The sequence below is a fragment of the Mya arenaria genome, chromosome 2, assembly GCF_026914265.1.
Source record: "Mya arenaria isolate MELC-2E11 chromosome 2, ASM2691426v1".
NCBI classification, from domain to species: domain Eukaryota; kingdom Metazoa; phylum Mollusca; class Bivalvia; order Myida; family Myidae; genus Mya; species Mya arenaria.
Window position 1 is genome coordinate 58242254 of NC_069123.1, and position 20003 is coordinate 58262256.

Here is a 20003-nt window from a genome sequence, read left to right on the forward strand (position 1 = left end):
AAAGCAGTGCATGTGACAAAGTCTGCATACCTAGCCATAGCAAGAAAAGCTTCCAACCCCAGATGGGTGTCCTCCTTGTTGACCTACCCCAGTTACCTTGGTAACAGTGAAGATCATGTGCTCTGCTATCCCCGCTTCTGTACGATAGGGGAGAATGATGTAGCCATAGTGAGGGGTGGGTGGGGAAGGAACATGAACCCCAAAGGCAGAGGACTAGTGGACTGGGAAGGACAGGGACTGGGAAAGATGTTCAGTGGATATGACAACAGTGGAAAGAGGGTGATCGGATTTGTGCCTACAGGGGTAGGACTTATTTTGATGGATGTTTTTATTTTTTCTACAAACATAACCAGACCTTGTACATTTTAACAGATTTAATAAAAATGCCCATATAGTTTGTGCTTATTTATGGTTGGAACTTTTGCAGTGATATAGTCCCTTAAATTATCATACATGATAAAAAATAAACATTAATGAGTTGTGGTCAGTGAGACATTAATGAGTTGTGGTCAGTGGGAATGTTAACACCAGATATGAATTATTGGTTAAGGCAATGGCCACCAAAGTGTATGCAGAGAAGGTTCACCAGTGGCGGGTTCTTGATTCTTGGAGCCTGCAGGAAGCCAGCACCGTGCCTCTACCATATTTCCAGGCTTACCATGCCCTGGTGCAGAGGGCAGGGATTGACAAGAATAAGGTACAATATGGCATCTTTTAGACTCGTAAGGTCTAAGAACAAAGTTTACAAAGATTAATCATAACACACATAATATAGTTGGTGAATGTCTTGGGCTTTAGTAAAAGCTTTAGTTTATGAAAGATAATACATACTAATTGACTGAAGATTAACAAGAACATACCACTTTTACAAAATCAAGTCAATATTACATCTGTGTGTATGTTGTACACATTTCCAGAGTGTACTTGTGGTAGGATCAGGAGCTGAGGGTCGTGCAGGGGTGGCGGTGGCCATGCAGTATGCCTGCTCTGTGTATGTGGCAGCAGAAACTGACAAGCACAAAATCATGTTACTGGAAGACTTCCAGGATTTAAAAGATTGGACATTCTTAAAGCAGGATATGCACGGGGAAGTTTTGCGAAGAACCAATGGACAAGGTTTACATGTTATGTTGTTATGCTTCATGATAATGCAATTGTATACCTGTATAGAAAGTAATGGATGCAAACAAATGCCAAAATTGATATTCTATTATTCAGTAATTCTTTGGATCAAATATTAGATTACCAAAATGAATCTTTAAGAAGTTGTAGTTAACTATTATTATTTGCTATAGTTATAGACTAGGCCTTTATACCCTTATTTTTTATAGCCGGTACACTTGACAGATCCTGATTCTTCCCTAAATTAGCCTCTGAAATTCCCCATCCCAACAAAAGGCAATACATTTTGAGCAAACACAACACAAAATCTAATAATTTCAATTCCACTGCATTCATATTTCACGTTTTATGACGTTTTAAAATAACAGAAGGGTTTTCTGTATGACGAGCAGCCTTGTTCTGGGATTGACCTTTACTATATATAACTATGAAAAAACCAAACCTACTCCGGAATTAGTAAAATAAAAAAATAAAAACAAGCATGGATTTTGACTCAACCATTATACAACAATACAGGAAATACATCCTATAATTCTATACCATACAGTTACATTTCAAAGCATGACCGAAATATTGAAAGACGGAAAACACAGTTTGTGGCACATACATGTAAGCAGAACATCGCATTCATATCGTCACAGCAATTTAAAAACAATATGTACAACTTAATTGGAAGTTAAGACAACAATATCGTGTGAATGCCGATTCCCTATGACCTTAATTGGCCTGTTCATTTAAATTTCACTGTAAAAATTTGAAACTTGTGTTAAGTCACTTGTCAAATAGTCAGTTATTGTTAAATTACTGGGACTGTTTAGTACCTGACCATGGCATATGCCCTAATTGACATATGACGCATGTATAGTGTTTTGTCATCACATTCACACCTCTTGTATTAGTGGCCAATCGTTGTGAAACAAGACAAACAAATTTCATATACAACAACACAGTTGAAGGCAAAAGGTTGGTTATTTTATTTATTCAACAAAAAAACAATCAAATATTCGAATACCGTTGTTGACATTCGAATACCAAAGGTTTGATCTAATATTCCAATATCCGTTTGCATCCCTAATAGAAAGTAATATCAACAGTATGACAAGTTTAAATCTTTCTTTTCAGGTCTGACATTTTTCTGTTAAAACTAAATAGTTGTATAACTGATACTGATTTAAAAATTGCGAAGGGCCAGCTTAAAAAAACTGATATCAATACCCCCAACAAACAAAGTTTGAAGGGGGTATATTGGAGTCACCCTGTGGTCGGTGGGTTTGTCGGTCGGTCCGTTGCAATTTACCTTGTCCGGAGCATAACTTAAAAACTACTGGATGGAATTTGATTAAACTTCATACAATGGTAGGGCATAATGAGAGGAAGTGCAGTGTATAATAACCATAACTCTATTCTTGCTTATTACTGAGTTATTGCCCTTTGTTACTTTTTTTTGTCCGGAGTATAACTTGAAAAGTACTGGATGGAATTCATTGGAACTTCATACAATGGTAAAGCAGAATGAGAGGAAGTGCAGTGTTCAAGAACCATAACTCTACTTTAGCTAATTACTGAGTTATTGCCCTTTATTTGTTTTTTTTGCTGTCAATTTTTTTTCCAGACATTAACTTGCAAACTACTAGATGGAATTTATTGAAACTTCATACAATGGTAAAGCACAATGAGAGAAAGTGCAGTGCACAAGAACCATGACTCTATTTTAGCTAATAACAGAGTTATGGCCTTTAATACTTTTTTCTTGTCCCAAGCATAACTTGAAAACTATTGGATGGAATTTAATAAAGCTTCATACAGTGATAGATCATAATGAGAGAAAGTGCAGTATACAGGAACCGCAATTCTATTTCAGCTAATTACAGAGTTACTGGCCTTTGTTACTTTTTCTTGTCCGGAGCATAACTTGAAACCTATTGGATGGAATTTAATAAAACTTCATACAGTGATAGATCATAATGAGAGGAAGTGCAGTGTACAGGAACCTTAATTCTATTTTTTATGCTAGGAGTGGATATAGTGTTCCACTGTGGTGAGCCAGGCAGCCTGCAGACTGTGTGCCCACTAGTAAGGGATGGTGGGAGTCTAATGCAGTGCCACACCACAGGAAATGTACCAGCCGATGAAGGTCAAGGGACGGTGCTTATTAGCCTGCTACAGAGGAATTGTCGCCTCTGTCACATCAGTATAGACAGGCTGGACAGGGAAATTGAACATCATGCCGCTCTGCTGCTGGCTGAAGGTAAGTTGTTTGCTGGCTTGAGGGTATAAGCTGGCTGATGTTTTTAGTGGCTGGGTATTAACAGGCAGGCCCTAAGTCTTTTATAACAGGATCAGGCTGAGCACACAATTTTTGTTTTGGAATATATTTTATTTTTATTTTTTATTGTTAAGTTCTCCTTTAAAAAAGTGCTCAGATTTTAAAAGGAATTTTTTATAAAAAAGAAAGAATTATTTTTTTGTTTTCTTAAATAAAGTTGAAGGAGGAAGACTTAGCTAAATGAAGAAAGATAATAAAATGTTTTATGCTTAAGATGTTTTGAGAGATAAGCAGCCAGCTCAGCTTGCTTGAGGTTAATAACAAGGTTAGGTTAAGTTGCTGGTTGAAGATTATTTCAAGCAGCAGTATAAGTAAGGGTTTCATGAGTTGTACTGAGAGAAGTTAACAACAGTATAAGATAAAGCTGACATTCACAGAGCCTCAGAGAAATGAAAACGTTGGGTTTGTTACATTAAAAAAGGATTGCAATGTTTTACCATTCATTTTACATCAATTCAAAGAATATTAAATCTTCCTTTCACATCTAAGGTATCGATTCTGGAGCCGTGAGGCCTTTCTCTTCCAAATTGTTTGAGGTGGATAAGGTACATCAGGCCATCAGCTACAAGGAGGCCCATCCTTCAGATTCCGTGGTCTTGAAGGTATAGTAATGTTTACATTTATTAGTTTTTCAAAGCAAATTGATGATACATGATTTTACTACTTTACATCTTATATTTACATTCATCTTGTCTTCTGTAAATAGAAAGCTTGACATTCACATTGTATGATCCTCATGCCATTCTTGTTAATATCAGAACTGCACTCTGATTGCATTAGCACAACATTATTTAACCACTGGTGTAGGCCATACTAACAATTTTTTTATACAAATGCATGTTGTCGGGAACCATTCTACAACATTAAATAATAATCAGTTGATTTCAGAGAAGAGCTAGTTTAATACATTGTATTTGCTCACATGTCATCATGTGTTATACAGCATAAAAACATGAAAAATGGATTCATCATTTGTTGAAGTAATTGATTAAGGCATTATATCATCTAACAAACTTGATTAAGACTATTTCTAATAACATTAGTTTTAAAAATCATGCTTCTCAGTTTTTAAATATTGAATGAATCCAAACAGATTTCAATCCTGGTTTTGTCATCCAGCTAGGAGAAAGCAAGCCAGGTCCCCTGGAAGTGGAGGCCGTGACGCGCCTGTTACTTGCCCCTCACAAGGTGTATGTTGTCCTGGGAGGCCTTGGGGAGCTGGGGCTGCAGCTGGCTCACTGGCTTGTACAGCGTGGGGCCAGGAAGCTCCTCCTTACAGCTGACTCAGGTGGGGGTTAGGAATAGCCAATGTGAATTCAGCATATCTAATAGCTCTCCTTTTACTTATCAAACTAATCAACAATATATTCTTATAAATTCTTATATTAAACCTCTAAGACTTGGTTTAGAGTTCTAATTAAAGTAAATATTTCTCTGGTTGCGGTTTATAGATTCAGGATCTACTAGATATATGGATGATTGTCAACATTCTAAAATTGCATAATCTAGCTTTCAGTGTTAATGACTTACTGGTAAATCAGTTTTGCCCTTAAAATGTATTATAAAAGTATTATACGATTATACACTTGATACAAGAAAATTGTATTCACATTTCAGGAAAAGAGACAGGATACGAACAACGGAAACTTCGTGAGTGGAAGAAAATGGGTGTTACAGTAATGGTTTCTGAGAGAATCACTGGTACCCAGTTCTGTGCAGTTGTGCTGATAACTGATGCCAAGAAACTGGGACCAGTAGGAGGAATATTTGATATAAAAATGGTAAGAATGGTCCTAATTGAACAATATTTTGAGGTTGAGAGTGGTCGATGGATGAAGATGTCAGCTTTTCATCAAAGAGCTCATGGGTTTTAATCTCACAAGGATCATATTATATTGACCTCTCATAGAGGACACAAGTACTGGTTTCCTTCTGTAACAATGTTGAGAGTGAATCATATTGATCAGCCTATAACAATCTTCATAATCAAGTTATATTTGACCAAATCTAGTATTAATTAACAAATTAAACAATCATTACATGTAAAATTGGTTTTTATAAGCCGGTTTTTAAAAAAACAAACAGGACATACATGTATTATAGTTTTACCTACGGTGGGTGGTCGGGCAGTGTCCAGTATGGTGTCCTTTCAATAACTTAAGAATACTTTGTCTAATCATCGCCCAGTTTGGTCAGAATGTGTATTGGTATAATATCTTGGACAAGAACCAGCCATATTGGTCTAGTCTCTATATCGAGCGTTATTGTCCTTTCATTTTAGTTATTTCTTAAAATTGGTCTTGCCCGCTTATTAATTCTAGGAGCCTTTGTCCAATCATCACTCAATTTAGTCGGAATGTGTATTGGCATAATTTCTCAGACAAGTAAGATAACCAGCCATATGGCTATAGTCACTCAAGTGTTATTGCCCTTTACTTTTAGAAATACATCAATTCAGTCTTGTCCCCTCTAGCTTTTGAAGCTTTTGCCAATCATCACCAAATATGGTCAGAATGGGTATGGAAATAAATTTTGGACAAGTTCTCTAACAAGCCCTATTGCTTGAGTAATCACCCATAATATAAGTTACCTAAAACTAGTCTTGTCAGATCAATTAATCTAGAAGCTGTTTTCCAATCATCACCAAATTTGGCCAGAATGTATTTGGGCAGAATATCTTGGTCAGGATTGATGACCAGCCATGTCGCCTTAGTCACTTGAGAGTTATAACCCTTGAATTGGCAATTGTTTTTACCATTGTTGCTCTCTAATTTTGGTTTTGGTTTAACGAACAACCACTTATCACCAAACTAAGGCAAACTTGGTGTTTTAAAATTAGGATCAGCGTATTTTGTGACAGTTAGGGATCCTTAATTTGTGTTTATGAATCATTGGGAATGCATGCTTGTTAATAAATAAAGAATTTGTCAGAAATGAGGGCAATATTGTAAATGTTTTTTTGGGCAGTTTGTGAAAAATGTGACGTCGTATAATTTTTCAACAAAGTCTACGATTTAGTGGGACAGCCCTCATTCAAGTCTTGAAAATTAATTAAGGCATTAATTTTTTTAAGGCATAAGACATCCATCATCTTTTTACAGGGAGAGGATTGCTACTCCAGGGTCAAAAACCTAGAAACTGTTGTGAGGGATACATGCAGGAGCATCAACTGGTTTATTGTGTTTAGGAGGGATAGCCAGTCAACAGAACTGTTGGAATGGTGTGAGGGCAAGATCGATGAAAATTACAAAGGTGATTTAGCATTGCAAAATGTTTGAATTGTTGAGAACTTCAATGTATCTACCAAATAATAACTCGTTGTATGATATACTTGTACTGAAAAATATTATTAATTTTAATGCTGTAAAGTTACACATAATTTAAATATCCTTCCAGTCCAAGTCATTAAACTGGTTGACCATCAACAAATTGGATGTCCATCTCCTTGGCGACTACCACCAAATGACCTTGAGGCAGCTATGTTGCAGGACTGCACTGAATGTGATTTATGCCTGGATGCAGGGGGAACACAAGAAAGAAAGGCCAAAAATGAAACCACCTTGGAGTGTTTGTGCAGATTATCAGGTGATTTGTTTTTCTAAGCATTAAGTTTGTAGTCAAAATAGTAAACAATAGTATAGGTGGAATGTTTGTCCCCCCACCAAGGTGGCCATATTAAGATAACAGTATTTTAATATAAATAGGCACATGTGTTTGATGCATTAAGGTGATGTTTGGCTTACAGACGTAGCATTATGGACTGTTACATAATAATATATACATGTATGCTGAAAAAGTATAGTTTATTGTGTCCAATTTGTAACTGTCATGAACAGGGATTCTAAAATAAATTGGCACATGTGTTTGGTAGGCAGAGGTGATGTGTCAAGTGAGAGTCAAACGTCCTAAATGTAGACACATAAGTAATTGCATTTTCCATTGATGTAGATGGCACTTTGGATGCATTTGTCACTTACTGTGACAGCTTTTGTTTTTACAAGTTTTAAGTATTTTTTTGTTATTAGGATAACTTTCAAACTTTAAATCTTTTACTATATTATAACTGAAACAGTTATATTAATTTTGCCAGACTACAGAGGGATTTTGTCTATAGGTTTACTCTCGGTCCATCTGTCTGTCAGCTTGTCGGCACCAACATCTAGGTTTATAATTTATATTGACATTAGGTTTAGGGGCTTTTTTGTATAGTTTTCCACATGAAAAGCTCCTACAACCTCCTGATTACAAGCTATATTTAAAGAATTAGAAACCTCATCAACCATTATTGTTGGTACGTCTGTCTGTCCAAAGAAATGCTGAAATAACTAAAAAAAAATGCAAGCTAGGTAAATGAACTTTAGCGTGTGGATAGAGGGCTATTAAGAGATTATGCACCTCATTGTTCTGTTCGACCAAATTAATTGATGCAATGGCAACATCATAGTGAAAATACTTCTCTTTGGCAGGATTTTGGTTTAACTCAAAACCATATAAAAGCTACATTGGTAACTTGATTTATCTATGTTAAAAGAAGGTCACCAGGAACAATTTGCACAAATGTTTCTATCTTTTTTATGCTATGGCAACAAAAATGGTGAAAATACCACTTTCAGGCAGGATTTTTATGAGATGACATTTTGTGGTTGCTATGGCAACAGTAACAGTGAAAATATTACTCTTATTGAATGGATCCTGCTATAACTTGAGAAGTATGTAAACATGGTAAACATGATATGTGGTTAGAAGGCCATAAGGTCATGTGGTTTCTATGACAACATAGTGTTAATGTTTTCCCTCAATTTGGAAAGAACATTGATCCTGTGATAGCTCGAAAAGTATGCATTAGCTTGGTATATGCAATTAAAGTTTATTGGTTGTTAGAGGCCAATAAGAAAATTATGCTGATGGTTTAGAAATATTGTGACTTTGGCAACAATAAATATATATATATATGGCTAAAAATATGCTGCGTTCTTTTTGTATAATAAATACCCAGTTGAAATGGAACAATAACAGTTTACTGTGTCCTCCAGGTGTGCTTGACATGTCCAGTTTGGAAGGGTCCCTGAGCCTGAATCAGCTGGGGTTAGACATACTGGACATTGCAGAGCTTAAACTGCATGTTGACAAACTGGCATGGTTCACATCCCAAGAGGTAGAAGCATACATTTGACTATTTATAATATAAAAAAAATACATACAATGTTTAACTAATTTATCTTTGCTTTAAATCATGAAGTAAAATGAAGTATTTATCGTTGGAATGCGCTTTTAAAACGTTGTGTGTATGGAATATCTGATATGAAGATCACTTGTATCATGAGCTATAAACTCCCTCTTGCAGTTGAAGCATATGAAGGTCGAAGAATTGCTCGACTTACTGCCAGAAAGTACTGATGATAAGAAAAGTGAAGAGGAAACTGAGAACCACTCAATGGCCGACTTGACTGATTCAGACAACAAGAAGTTGAGGCCTCTCCTACCATCTTTCAGTGACCAACAAATGATAGTTAAGCTGAACAGTTGGCCTCAACCTGCAATGCCTGTCTATATTATATACAATGATGGTAATTTTTTAAATTACTATCCAGAAGTTTTAATCTTGATTGATTTCAATTTTACATTTCAATTATACATGTCTGATTATTATTATGCCCCCTTCGAAGAAAAGGGCTATATTGCTTTGCACATGTCGGTCGGTAGGTCAGTCAGTCGTTCCGTCGGTAGACCAAAGCTTGTCCGAGTGATAACTCAATAATTCCTAGACGTATAGTCATCAAACTTGACATGAAGGTTGGGCCTGACCAGTAGATGACCCCTATTTTTTTTAGGGCTCATCAGGTCAAAGGTCAAGGTCAAGGTGACCTTTAATGATAAAATGATTTTAAAGCTTGTCCGAGTGATAACTCAACAATGCCTAGACCTATGGTCATCAAACTTGATATGAAAGTTGGGCCTGGTCAGTAGATGACCGGTCATCAGGCTTAAGGTCAAGGTCACAGTGACCTTGATTGGTTAAAGGTTGTCGAGTCATAACTCGACAATGCCTGCACCCATGGCCCTAAAACGTGACTTGGAGGTTGGGCCTGACCAGTAGATGACCCCTATTGATTTTAGGGGTCATTGGGCCAAAGGTCTAGGTCATAGTGACCTTGAATGATAAGCACTTGTCTGACTGATAACTCAACAATGCTTGCACCCATGGCCCTCAAACTTGACTTGGAGGTTGGGCCTGACCAGTAAATGACCTCTATTAATTTTAGGGGTCATTGGGCCAAAAGTCAAGGTCACAGTGACCTTGAATGATAAAAGGTTGTCCTACTGATTACAATGCCTGCACCCATGGCCCTAAAACTTGACTTGAAGGTTGGACCTGGCCAGTAGGTGACCCTTATTGATTTTAGGGGTCATCAGGCCAAAGGACAAGGTCACAGTGACCTTGAATGATAAAAGGTTGTCCAAGTGATAACTCAACAATGCCTGCACCCATGGCCCTCAAACTTGACTTGGAGGTTGGACCTGACCAATAGATGACCCCTATTGATTTTAGAGGTCAAAGGTCAATGTCACAGTGACCGTGAATGCAAAAATTTGTTTGAATTATATCTCGATGATGCCTGCACCCATGGCCCTCAAACTTGACCTGGAGTTTGGGTCTGACCTGAAAATGACCCCTTATGATTTTAGGGGTCATTGGGTCAAAGGTCAAGGTCAGGCTGACCTTTAACCAAAAAAGATTTTCTGTGTGATAACTTGACAATGCCTATGGCCCTCAAACTTGACATTCAGGTTTTTGGTGACCAGCTGATGACTCCTATGGATTTTGAGGTCATTGAGTCAAAGGTCATGGTCATAACACACTCTATCCTTTGAATGGTCATAATCTTAAAACTGCCTCAATGGCATCCTATGTCATTCAATTGTCCATATAATCCTGACAACATGGCGCTCAGTGGGGCATAATGTTTGACAAACATCTCTTGTCTTTAAATTTATGGTTTTGATTTTGTTTTGTTACGCCCTTGGTTGAATGATAAGGTCGGTGCTTGAAGCATGGTTTTCTTCAGCTATTGCAAGTTACCTTTTTCTTGTTGACAGAGACTGTTTGGGAGGTGTTAGAGCTAGCTAGAATGGTAAAGGCCCCAGTGTACGGCCTCCATGTCACTGCTGACACACCCACAATGTCTGTGAATGCCCTTGCTGGATACTTCCTGCAGGTAGGCTTCATTTTGTTATTTAACTTTAAAATTTTTATGCCTCCCTTCGGAGAACTAGAGGGTACTTAGCTTTTCATGTCAGATCATGTTGGTCAATAGACCAAATCTCGTCCAAAGATAACTAGAGTACTCTAAGGCCTAAGGTCCTCAAACTTGGTAAGGAGGTTGGTCATGACAAGCAGATAGCTTCTATTGGTTTTGGAGTCTGTAGGTCAACACTTATTTGTCAAATTGATAACTAGAGTTTGCTGGGTCTTGCAGGTTGGTCATCCCTATTAATTCTGAGATCAGTTGGTCAAAGGTCAATATGACCTTGGACACAAAAAGCTTTGTCCAATTGTTAACTAGAGTATGCTTAGGTCTACGGCCCTTAAACTCATTAAAGATGTTGTCATGATCTGCAAATGAACCTTATTGATTTTGAGGTCAGCAAGTCAAAATTCAACAGTGACCTTTTGCCTGCTTAAGAGAATGCTTGTTTCTGTAGATTCTTCAAAATATGGTTAAAAAACGATTACACTTGAGCCTTTCATAACAATTATATTATGTACTTAAAAATGTTAATGAGCTGGTAACTGCTTTCCTTATGACTGCTTAAAAATAATGTTTATTTCAATATTTGGTATATACCAGTCAATTATAATGGTTCAAAACACCGTTTCAGAATCTCTGCTTGAACAACAATTGTGAACCATTCATTCTGATTGGTCACAAGTTTGGTTGCCCTGTTGCCATAGAGATGACCTTACAACTAGACACAGATGACCTTGACCTTGTGAAACAGCTTATCTGCTTAGAGGGCTCACAGATGTATGTGATGGCTGGGGAAAATGACTGTGTCTCATCAAAGGGGGAATACGACAAAGATGAGATGGAAGAAATGGCGTTGATCTCGTTCTTACAGAGTTTTGATGTTACTTCTGAAGAGGTTGGATTTAGTTTGATCAGTTTTAACTTATTTATTTTACAACAGTTGTGAAACAAGTAATTACATCATATAAATCACTCTCGTTGGCACAATATTGTGTGGGTGTGATCTTATGTTGTGTGGGAAATTGGGAAATCCAGATAAAACCAACTTGCCTAGCTTTGTCACAACCCAACCAAACACAATGCACCTCATTTATATAATTAAAAAAAATCAAATGTTGATACTTGGTGTAAAACATTGCATTTTAGGCTTTAGAAGTACTGGAGAATTTTGATGATGATGATGACAACATCAGCACTTTATCCAAAATGGCAGAAGTGAAGCAGTCTCCCAGATTGGTCTCCCTTGGTCTAACCTCACCCCAGGTCCGTGAGGTCATCACCCGCTATGTCCAGCAGTATATGAACGTTTGCACCTTTAGGCCAACAGCTGGGACTGTAAAGGCTCCAGTCACATTGATCAGGGGCCGGCAGAACCAGAAAGGCTCCAAGATGCCGGGGGATTATGGATTGTCTAAGGTAAATGCTTTTATATGTTCTGTATATCATGCTTGACATATAGTGATAACTTTGGTTAATGTAAGCTTAACTTTCCCTAGATTTAAAAATTACTTACTTTCAGACAATTATTATTATCACATTGAGTCATGCTTAAAACCTACAGACATATACAGGTCACATAATCTATAGCACTCAAAAAATATTACCTGCACAGATTTTTTTTTAATGAATGTACATTGCTTAGTTTAAGAAACATTTAATTAATTGAGCATGTTCACAGCAATATCAAAAGCAAAGGTCACAAAACCTCAAATAATCATACATAAAATGAACATACAATAATTATACTACAAGTCTTCACGGTACATATGGCTTGGATTGTTGAGCTAAAAATAGCCTTGTCAAGATTTTTACTACTTTGGAACATGTATTACACATGACCACAGTCCCTGGAGGTCAAGGTTACTCTTGGAGGTCAACCCCTACACAGCATGCATGCATATAACTGTTATGCTTGTGTGTCAGGTGTACGAGGGAGGGGTGGCAGTCCACATTCTCAACACCCCACATGGCACCGTCCTCCAAAAGATGGCTGACGAAGTCATGGCAACGATCAACGCTACAGTGGAAAAGGCCAAGACAGCAGGCTAGAACTCAGATTGTGACTTTATGGTGTCTGTATTGCAGACATTAAAAGAAAAAACATACTTTTTTTCATGTCAAGACATATCATTCATTGGTTAATTAAAATGATTGGATTAAAACTTGAATAATTATGCTTTTGTGCTTTTGAATGTGGGTCATTTGTGAAGTGATGTTGGTTATTTCTCTTTCTCATTTCTCATAGCAACATATGTCTTTCAAATGGATTATTGTATGATTTATAATAAGGCTTATTGTTTGGCTTCTGGATTTGAAAAATAAATATTTTTGGCAATATTTTGTTTTGTTTTATCAAGCAGCAGAAAAAAAAATCTACTTTGGACATTACATTGTATGTATGCATTGATTTTCTGTTGTAAAAAAATAGTCCAAAAACTTGACATGGTTGACACAATATAACTTCAATATATTACAATTTGGTGAAATGGCAGCAAAATATATGGTCAAGCCTCTTTAGTAAAGTGCCAAGGTACTTGATCATAAGTAATGTTTATTTTATAAAGCAGAGGACCCCATGTGTTCTACTGGCATGGCTCTTTGGTCATTTTCAATCCAGAGTATCTGGTATATATGACTAATACCCAACATACTTAAAAGTTCAAAAAGGTAAGGGAGAAAGCGAATTGCACTCAGTCTGAACAGGTTGTCTCGCTTAAACTGTACTTTTCACCCCTTTACAAAGGCAAGTGAGTGAAAAAAAAATACTGTGACAAAAAGCAGGTTGTCTCCCTTAGGCTGTATTTTTTTTATTAGGGAACATAACAGTAGCAATTTTGATAGTTACAAGGGCCATAATCCAGTAATGCATGGCCCGATCTGGCTGGTTTAAGAAAGGAATCAAGCTCTTGTGGATATCTATATACAGTATTAGTGTGATTAAGATACTAACAAAAGTGAAGACTAAATCAAGTTCACTAGCAAATGTTTACAGACGCACACACGTACAGACTCGAGGATGACGGACACCGTGCCAACGCATAGGCTCTACTGGCCTTCAGATACTTCACTGTGACGTAATTTTCATTTTCAAACATTTCCAATTAAATTTTTGGTTTCTTTTCTCTTTAATCATACATATAACCAGCTCATCAATTTGCTTCATTTATGAAAAGTAGTACTAACCAAATGCATTGTTCATAATACAGTGTTCCACTTGTTCTCACCAACATCAAGGACATGAAAATGATTATAAAAGTTTATATGTCCATGTTAATGTAGTGATTTCACCCTAGCGATACTACCTAGCTATACTACTCACCCTAGCTATACTACTCACCCTAGCTATATTACTGGCCCTAGCTATACTACACACCCTAGCTATACTACACACCCTAGCTATACTACACACCCAAGCTATACTACTCGCCCAAGCTATACTACTGGCCCTAGCTATATTACTGGCCCTATCTATACTACACACCCTAGCTATACTACACACCCAAGCTATACTACACACCCAAGCTATACTACACACTCTAGCTATACTACTCACCCTAGCTATACTACACACCCTAGCTATACTACTCACCCTAGCTATACCACACATCCTAGCTATACTACTCACCCTATCTATACTACTCGCCCTAGCTATACTACACACCCAAGCTATACTACACACCCTAGCTATACTACTCAACCTAGCTATACTACACACCCTAGCTATACTACTCACCCTAGCTATACTACACACCCTAGCTATACTACTCACCCTAGCTATACTACACACCCTAGCTATACTACTCACCCTAGCTATACTACACACCCTAGCTATACTACACACCCTAGCTATACTACTCACCCTAGCTATACTACTCAGCCTAGCTATACTACACACCCTAGCTATACTACTCACCCTAGCTATACTACACACCCTAGCCATACTACAGACCCTAGCTATACTACACACCCTAGCCATACTACAGACCCTAGCTATACTACACACCCTAGCTATACTACTCACCCTACCTATACAACCCTAGCTATACTACACACTCTAGCTATACTTCTCACCCTAGCTATACTACTCACCCTAGCTATACTACACACCCTAGCTATACTACACACCCTAGCTATACTACACACCCTAGCTATACTACTCACCCTACCTATACAACCCTAGCTATACTACACACTCTAGCTATACTTCTCACCCAAGCTATACTTCTCACCCTAGCTATACTACCCACCCTAGCTATACTACACACCCTAGATATACTACTCACCCTAGCTATACAACCCTAGCTATACTACATAGCTATACTACCCACCCTAGCCATACTACCCACCCTAGCCATACTACCCACCCTAGCCATACTACCCACCCTAGCTATACTACACACCCTAGATATACTACTCACCCTAGCTATACAACCCTAGCTATACTACATAGCTATACTACCCACCCTAGCCATACTACCCACCCTAGCCATACTACACACCCTAGCCATACTACACACCCTAGCTATACTACACACCCTAGCCATACTACACACCCTAGCCATACTACACACCCTAGCCATACTACACACCCTAGTGTCAGCTTCACATCAGCATCACATCTTGGTTAAGTTTTGGCATGTAAGCACCTTGAACTCATCTTGGCAAATGTATCATGTATTGCATTGAAACTTAAGACATGTGTACCCAACTATCTAACCTACTTAATTGAGTTAGAAACTTATATCTTGCGTATAATGCAAATTTTGGTCTTTTATTATCTGGTTAAGGTTTTGCATGTAAGCACACAAGATTATACATCAGCATTTATGTGATGTATTACATTGAGACTTTATACTTAACCATCAAACATATAAAAAAAAATCAAGTAAGATAAATCTGTTTTGATATAATGCAAATTATGGCCCTTCCTTTTCTTTAGAAATCCTTGTTACGGTTTTGCATTTAACCTCATGTCAGTACCTCAGCAAATACTTCATGCATTGCAATGCCACTTTAGACAGGTGTTTCCAACTATCCAACCTACTTCATTAATAAATATGTTAGATAACCATACCTTTCATGTAATTTAAATAATGGCCCTTCATTATTTGGCATGGAAATTCTGGTTTTAAATGCATAAGCCAATATCTCAGCAACTACTTGATGTTTTGTATTGAAATTTTATACAAGGTCTCCTAACTATCCAACATATTTAATCAAGTAAGATAACTCTTTCTTGCATATGATATACACTTTGCCCCATTATTATTTGACTTAAACAGTCTGGTTAAGGTATTGCATGTTAGCACACATAATGTCAATATCTCAGCAAATACTTCGTGTAATTCATTGAAACTTTATTCAAGGGTTCACAACCATCCGTTGTACTTAATTTGTTAAACAGGTTTTGTGCTTAAGAGAAATGACATTCATAGATTCCCCAAACCTGTCAAGAAATGAATTATTGAGTAGGTAATAATAACCAAGACACCTATTGGTAGTTGTGCCCTAATCACAGCAAAGTATGAATTCTTAACCATTTCTGTTTAATTTATACAAAACACCATGTAATTAATTGATTTTATACATGCAAACATATAACAAGAAGCCCTTTTTATTTTTTAATCAATTACCCAAATATGCCAGCAGTTACTATTATAACCTAAGGCTTAAAGATGCTGAGGTATGTAAAGAAAATCCCAAGAATATTCAGGAATATGCCAGGCTAACCATTGAACTGTTGATGATTTTCATTAAAACAAAAACTGACATCTATTTAACATGCCAAGTCATGATCATCATCAGCAGCAACACCAACAGCAGCAGCAGCATCTTTTTCATCCAAATTAACTTTATATCAACATTGGAGAAAGAAAGCTATAACACTCAAATACATCATTTCTTACTAGAAATTGTTATAGATTTCATTGGGGAGTACCCCAGACCCCCCTAAAAATGTATTGGTTTAGGGACAACTTTTTGCCCAGAATGGAGGTTTTTCTTGATGAACTGTAAGAAAAAATGAATACCATATTTTTAAATAAGAGTTCACAGGGAAGGGACTTTGCCCATATTGGCCATAATCTAAAAATCATTACAATAAGAAAATGTAATTATTTTTAGAACAAATTAACTTCACATGCCAAACAGACACAGTAATATCCACTGAAATGACTGTGTACTGAACCAAATAGTTGCTCACTATATAAATAAAGTTTAGAAAATTGTAATTATTTAAAAAAAAAAGTCTGAACAAATGTAACAAACCTTATGTTGCAAATAAGCATTACTTTGACTAAAATTAAACAATGTACTCAACTGTTTCCAGTCACCAAATATGACGGTAGGGTCGATTGTCTGCGTAAATCGTGAATACTCTTGGACATGGCTGGTACTGCTCAGAATCAGCATCCCGTCTGACAATCTTTCCCGCCATATTTATCGACGGGCCCAGCCGAAGATGATATCGGTAATGTTCGTAATCAACTAAGGATAACAGTACGCGCAATTTTATTAGAGATGGTGACTGATCAACATCAGTTTAAGTTATTTTGTGCAACGTAGTAGATATTTTATCTATCTATCTATCTATCTATCTTCCTGTACTGTCGAACCCTTTACAGAGACGTAGACATTTTTATCCAATAAATAACTTAAATTAAAATGTTTATCGGAGAGCATAATGGCTGTTGCTTTGAATGTGTGACTGTCTGTCTCTAGTTCGTGTCTCAACCGATTCAGGGATTGATATACTAATTATTATTATGTAGATCTAGAATCCATGTTTTCGAACGAAATTGGCAATACCAGTAAGTCATTATCTTACCGCACTCATATGCAGGTTATAAGCCGCACACATGGGTCAAAGTCAGATAGTCGTAGCCATATCATAACCCATAATATGTAATAATGGAATCATTTTTCAAATAACTCGTCAAACATATCTGTTCCCTCTATCTGCTGAAGTGCAGACATGTACTTTCAAGGTAAAGGTCACACTTAGTTGTCTCATAAATATATTTCCATATGGAACCGACCGTGCCCCCCCCCCCCCCCCTCGGGGACTTTGACTTACGGTCAACCAAGTCTGGGTGAAAAATCTCCGCCCTGCGTAGACAAACTGATGGTAAAATCCCCGCCAATTGCCCCCGCACCCCAGGGACCATAGGTAAGGCCCATTCCCCGCTATATCTGGCGCGAAGACAAAACCCATTCACTCGGCACTGCGTGGCCACCCCGAAAGGTAGCCTGTGGGCCGTGGTAACAATTGACTGGTGTATTATGTCTAACAGACAAGTAACTTTGTCAGACTGACGTGTTATAATGCCTTACTAGTTCACAAGTTAACATGTCTTAGCAACATGTGAATGATGTCTAACGGACATGGTATTATGTCAAACTGTTCAGCCGATGTATTGTCCATTTTATTCTTATAATGTTAAAACATACTTTATGTTGTTGTTGAAAACATACCAAGTGACAGTCCGTGATAATGAAAACAATGTGCATAAAAGATGTAATATGATTTAAAGACACCTAGAACCCTTTTTTATCGAATTTCTTATTCAAATACAATAGAGGTCCTTAACAAAGTACTACGAATTTGAAATAAAACTGCGGAATTGAAACACGAATTTGAAATAAAACTGCGGAATTGAAACAAACAAGTGTCGCGTTTTCTTTGTGGAATTAGTAAGACGAGGTGTCGCTTACCGATTTTGTTCGAAATCTTATAAGGGCCATCGCGATCCTGCCCCACGCCTTTTCTGCATTTGATAATTAAAAAGAAACAACACGATATTTGTTTGCTAAGGTATCGCACTATCTTTTTTAACAGTACTTTTTATAGTTTAACCTTTATAGTTTCAAGGAAAAAGATGCGCCGATGCAACAATAAATATCGCGTTTTTTTTCTACTGACAGACTTTTTATAAAAAAAATGCAAAAAAAGTTCTTTTTTATAACACGTTTAAAACTAAACTTGTCAAATAAGCGTGAAATTATATGCAAAACACATGCTTTCTTGTCCACAAGATATGCTATCAGGCCAAATTAACGTGTTGTTTTAAGGAAAAGTTACCACGTACAACACCCTGACATAATAACACGTTCATTTGACAAGATTAAGACATAATCTATTGTTAATATTGTTTTAATTAACAAAACAACATAAGCAAGTACAGACTTGGTATACGAAAAAAAAAACACTTTCAGTCATTGATCTTGTTGGTTGTGGTCAATTTTAAATGATATTTAATTAGGTGTTGACTTATTCGTATATCTCGTATGCTATGCTATTTTAGCATAGTGGTATGACAGCCCAAGCCTACACGGCTCCCCTACAGTCGAATCTACGACTGATGCTCTTTGAATAGTCACATATTCGAGTCTGGATATTTTCTGGACATTCTTTTTTTTTTTGTTTCCGTGCATATTGTTTTTTACAGAAAACACTTTTACTGGACATACAAATGTGTAAACTAAGCATGTATAGCATTCAAGTTTTCATCCGTTCGTGACAAACATAATTTTGACAGTAAGCAGCGTCCAATCAGCATACAGAAAACTATTCTTGTTGGCTATTACCAAAACTGATGCCGTCATACACCGTACCTTAGACTTGAGCATAACATAAGTAGTGTTTTATATTTTTGAAGTAATACTTGAAATGCATGCAGGGATTAAATATATGAATGGATTGGTTTTTCTTGTTCATGGTGAATCTTGACACTTTTTCTCGACAAAATTTACTCTTCCGCATTATAAGCAAATGTGTTATAATTCTATTGTGTTACATTTTACATTATAATTGATTTTGAAAGTTGTTATAACGGAAACGTTTATAAAATGATCATCTTTATATTATATGTAACTAATGGGCTGTAAGGTTATAGTAAATAAGATTTTTATTCTAAATATTTTTTTATAAGATGTGAATAAATTATACTACTTATCATGTGAACTATAGTAGATAAGTGGTCGTTTAAAATTTCAGTTCTAACTTGAATATGAATCATGCCAGGTGAAAAATGTACATATGTAGATCACATTGAAGCCATTATACAATATCTCTGCAGTGGATTTTGTTGTATACTACTTTGAATCATCCTGATAAAGGGTTGTGTGATATATTGCTTTACTGCTGAACTTCAGTGCTGACTTATCTGATGAAATTTTGCTCAACAGTATTGAAAAATAGGTGTTTAAAACATAAGGACATGCAAACAAACCATCTCAAACTAATCAGTATTTTATTTTATAGTAATAAGTGCAATCGTAGGCACCCTTACAAAACATGGTGAAGA

General features: G+C 36.8%; 2 protein-coding genes across 2 annotated transcripts; both read left to right on the top strand.

The window, feature by feature from the left end:
• Positions 1 to 192: 192 nt before the first annotated feature.
• LOC128216228 (fatty acid synthase-like) lies at positions 193 to 11870 on the top strand. Its single transcript, XM_052922802.1, has 14 exons — positions 193 to 303; positions 551 to 697; positions 918 to 1116; positions 3137 to 3370; positions 3938 to 4050; positions 4568 to 4736; positions 5066 to 5229; positions 6550 to 6700; positions 6845 to 7033; positions 8482 to 8603; positions 8793 to 9015; positions 10547 to 10665; positions 11330 to 11603; positions 11845 to 11870. The coding sequence occupies exons 1-14, from the start codon at positions 193 to 195 to the stop codon at positions 11868 to 11870; spliced, it is 2241 nt and encodes a 746-aa protein (XP_052778762.1).
• A 4-nt stretch (positions 11871 to 11874) lies between these two features.
• LOC128204840 (uncharacterized) lies at positions 11875 to 12872 on the top strand. The gene is made up of 2 exons (XM_052906249.1): positions 11875 to 12114; positions 12622 to 12872. The coding sequence occupies exons 1-2, from the start codon at positions 11905 to 11907 to the stop codon at positions 12745 to 12747; spliced, it is 336 nt and encodes a 111-aa protein (XP_052762209.1). The 5' UTR covers positions 11875 to 11904; the 3' UTR covers positions 12748 to 12872.
• The last annotated feature ends 7131 nt before the right edge of the window (positions 12873 to 20003 follow it).

What these genes read in the sequence shown, in the direction of transcription:
- LOC128216228 (XM_052922802.1), top strand. Translation starts at nt 193, where the DNA reads ATGAACCCCAAAGGCAGAGGACTAGTGGACTGGGAAGGACAGGGACTG. An exon ending in CAGGGATTGACAAGAATAAG is followed by an intron (nt 698 to 917) that starts GTACAATATGGC and finishes ACACATTTCCAG; the next exon opens with AGTGTACTTGTGGTAGGATC. An exon ending in TTCTGAAGAGGTTGGATTTA is followed by an intron (nt 11,604 to 11,844) that starts GTTTGATCAGTT and finishes ATTGCATTTTAG; the next exon opens with GCTTTAGAAGTACTGGAGAA.
- LOC128204840 (XM_052906249.1), top strand. Translation starts at nt 11,905, where the DNA reads ATGGCAGAAGTGAAGCAGTCTCCCAGATTGGTCTCCCTTGGTCTAACC. An exon ending in GGGATTATGGATTGTCTAAG is followed by an intron (nt 12,115 to 12,621) that starts GTAAATGCTTTT and finishes CTTGTGTGTCAG; the next exon opens with GTGTACGAGGGAGGGGTGGC.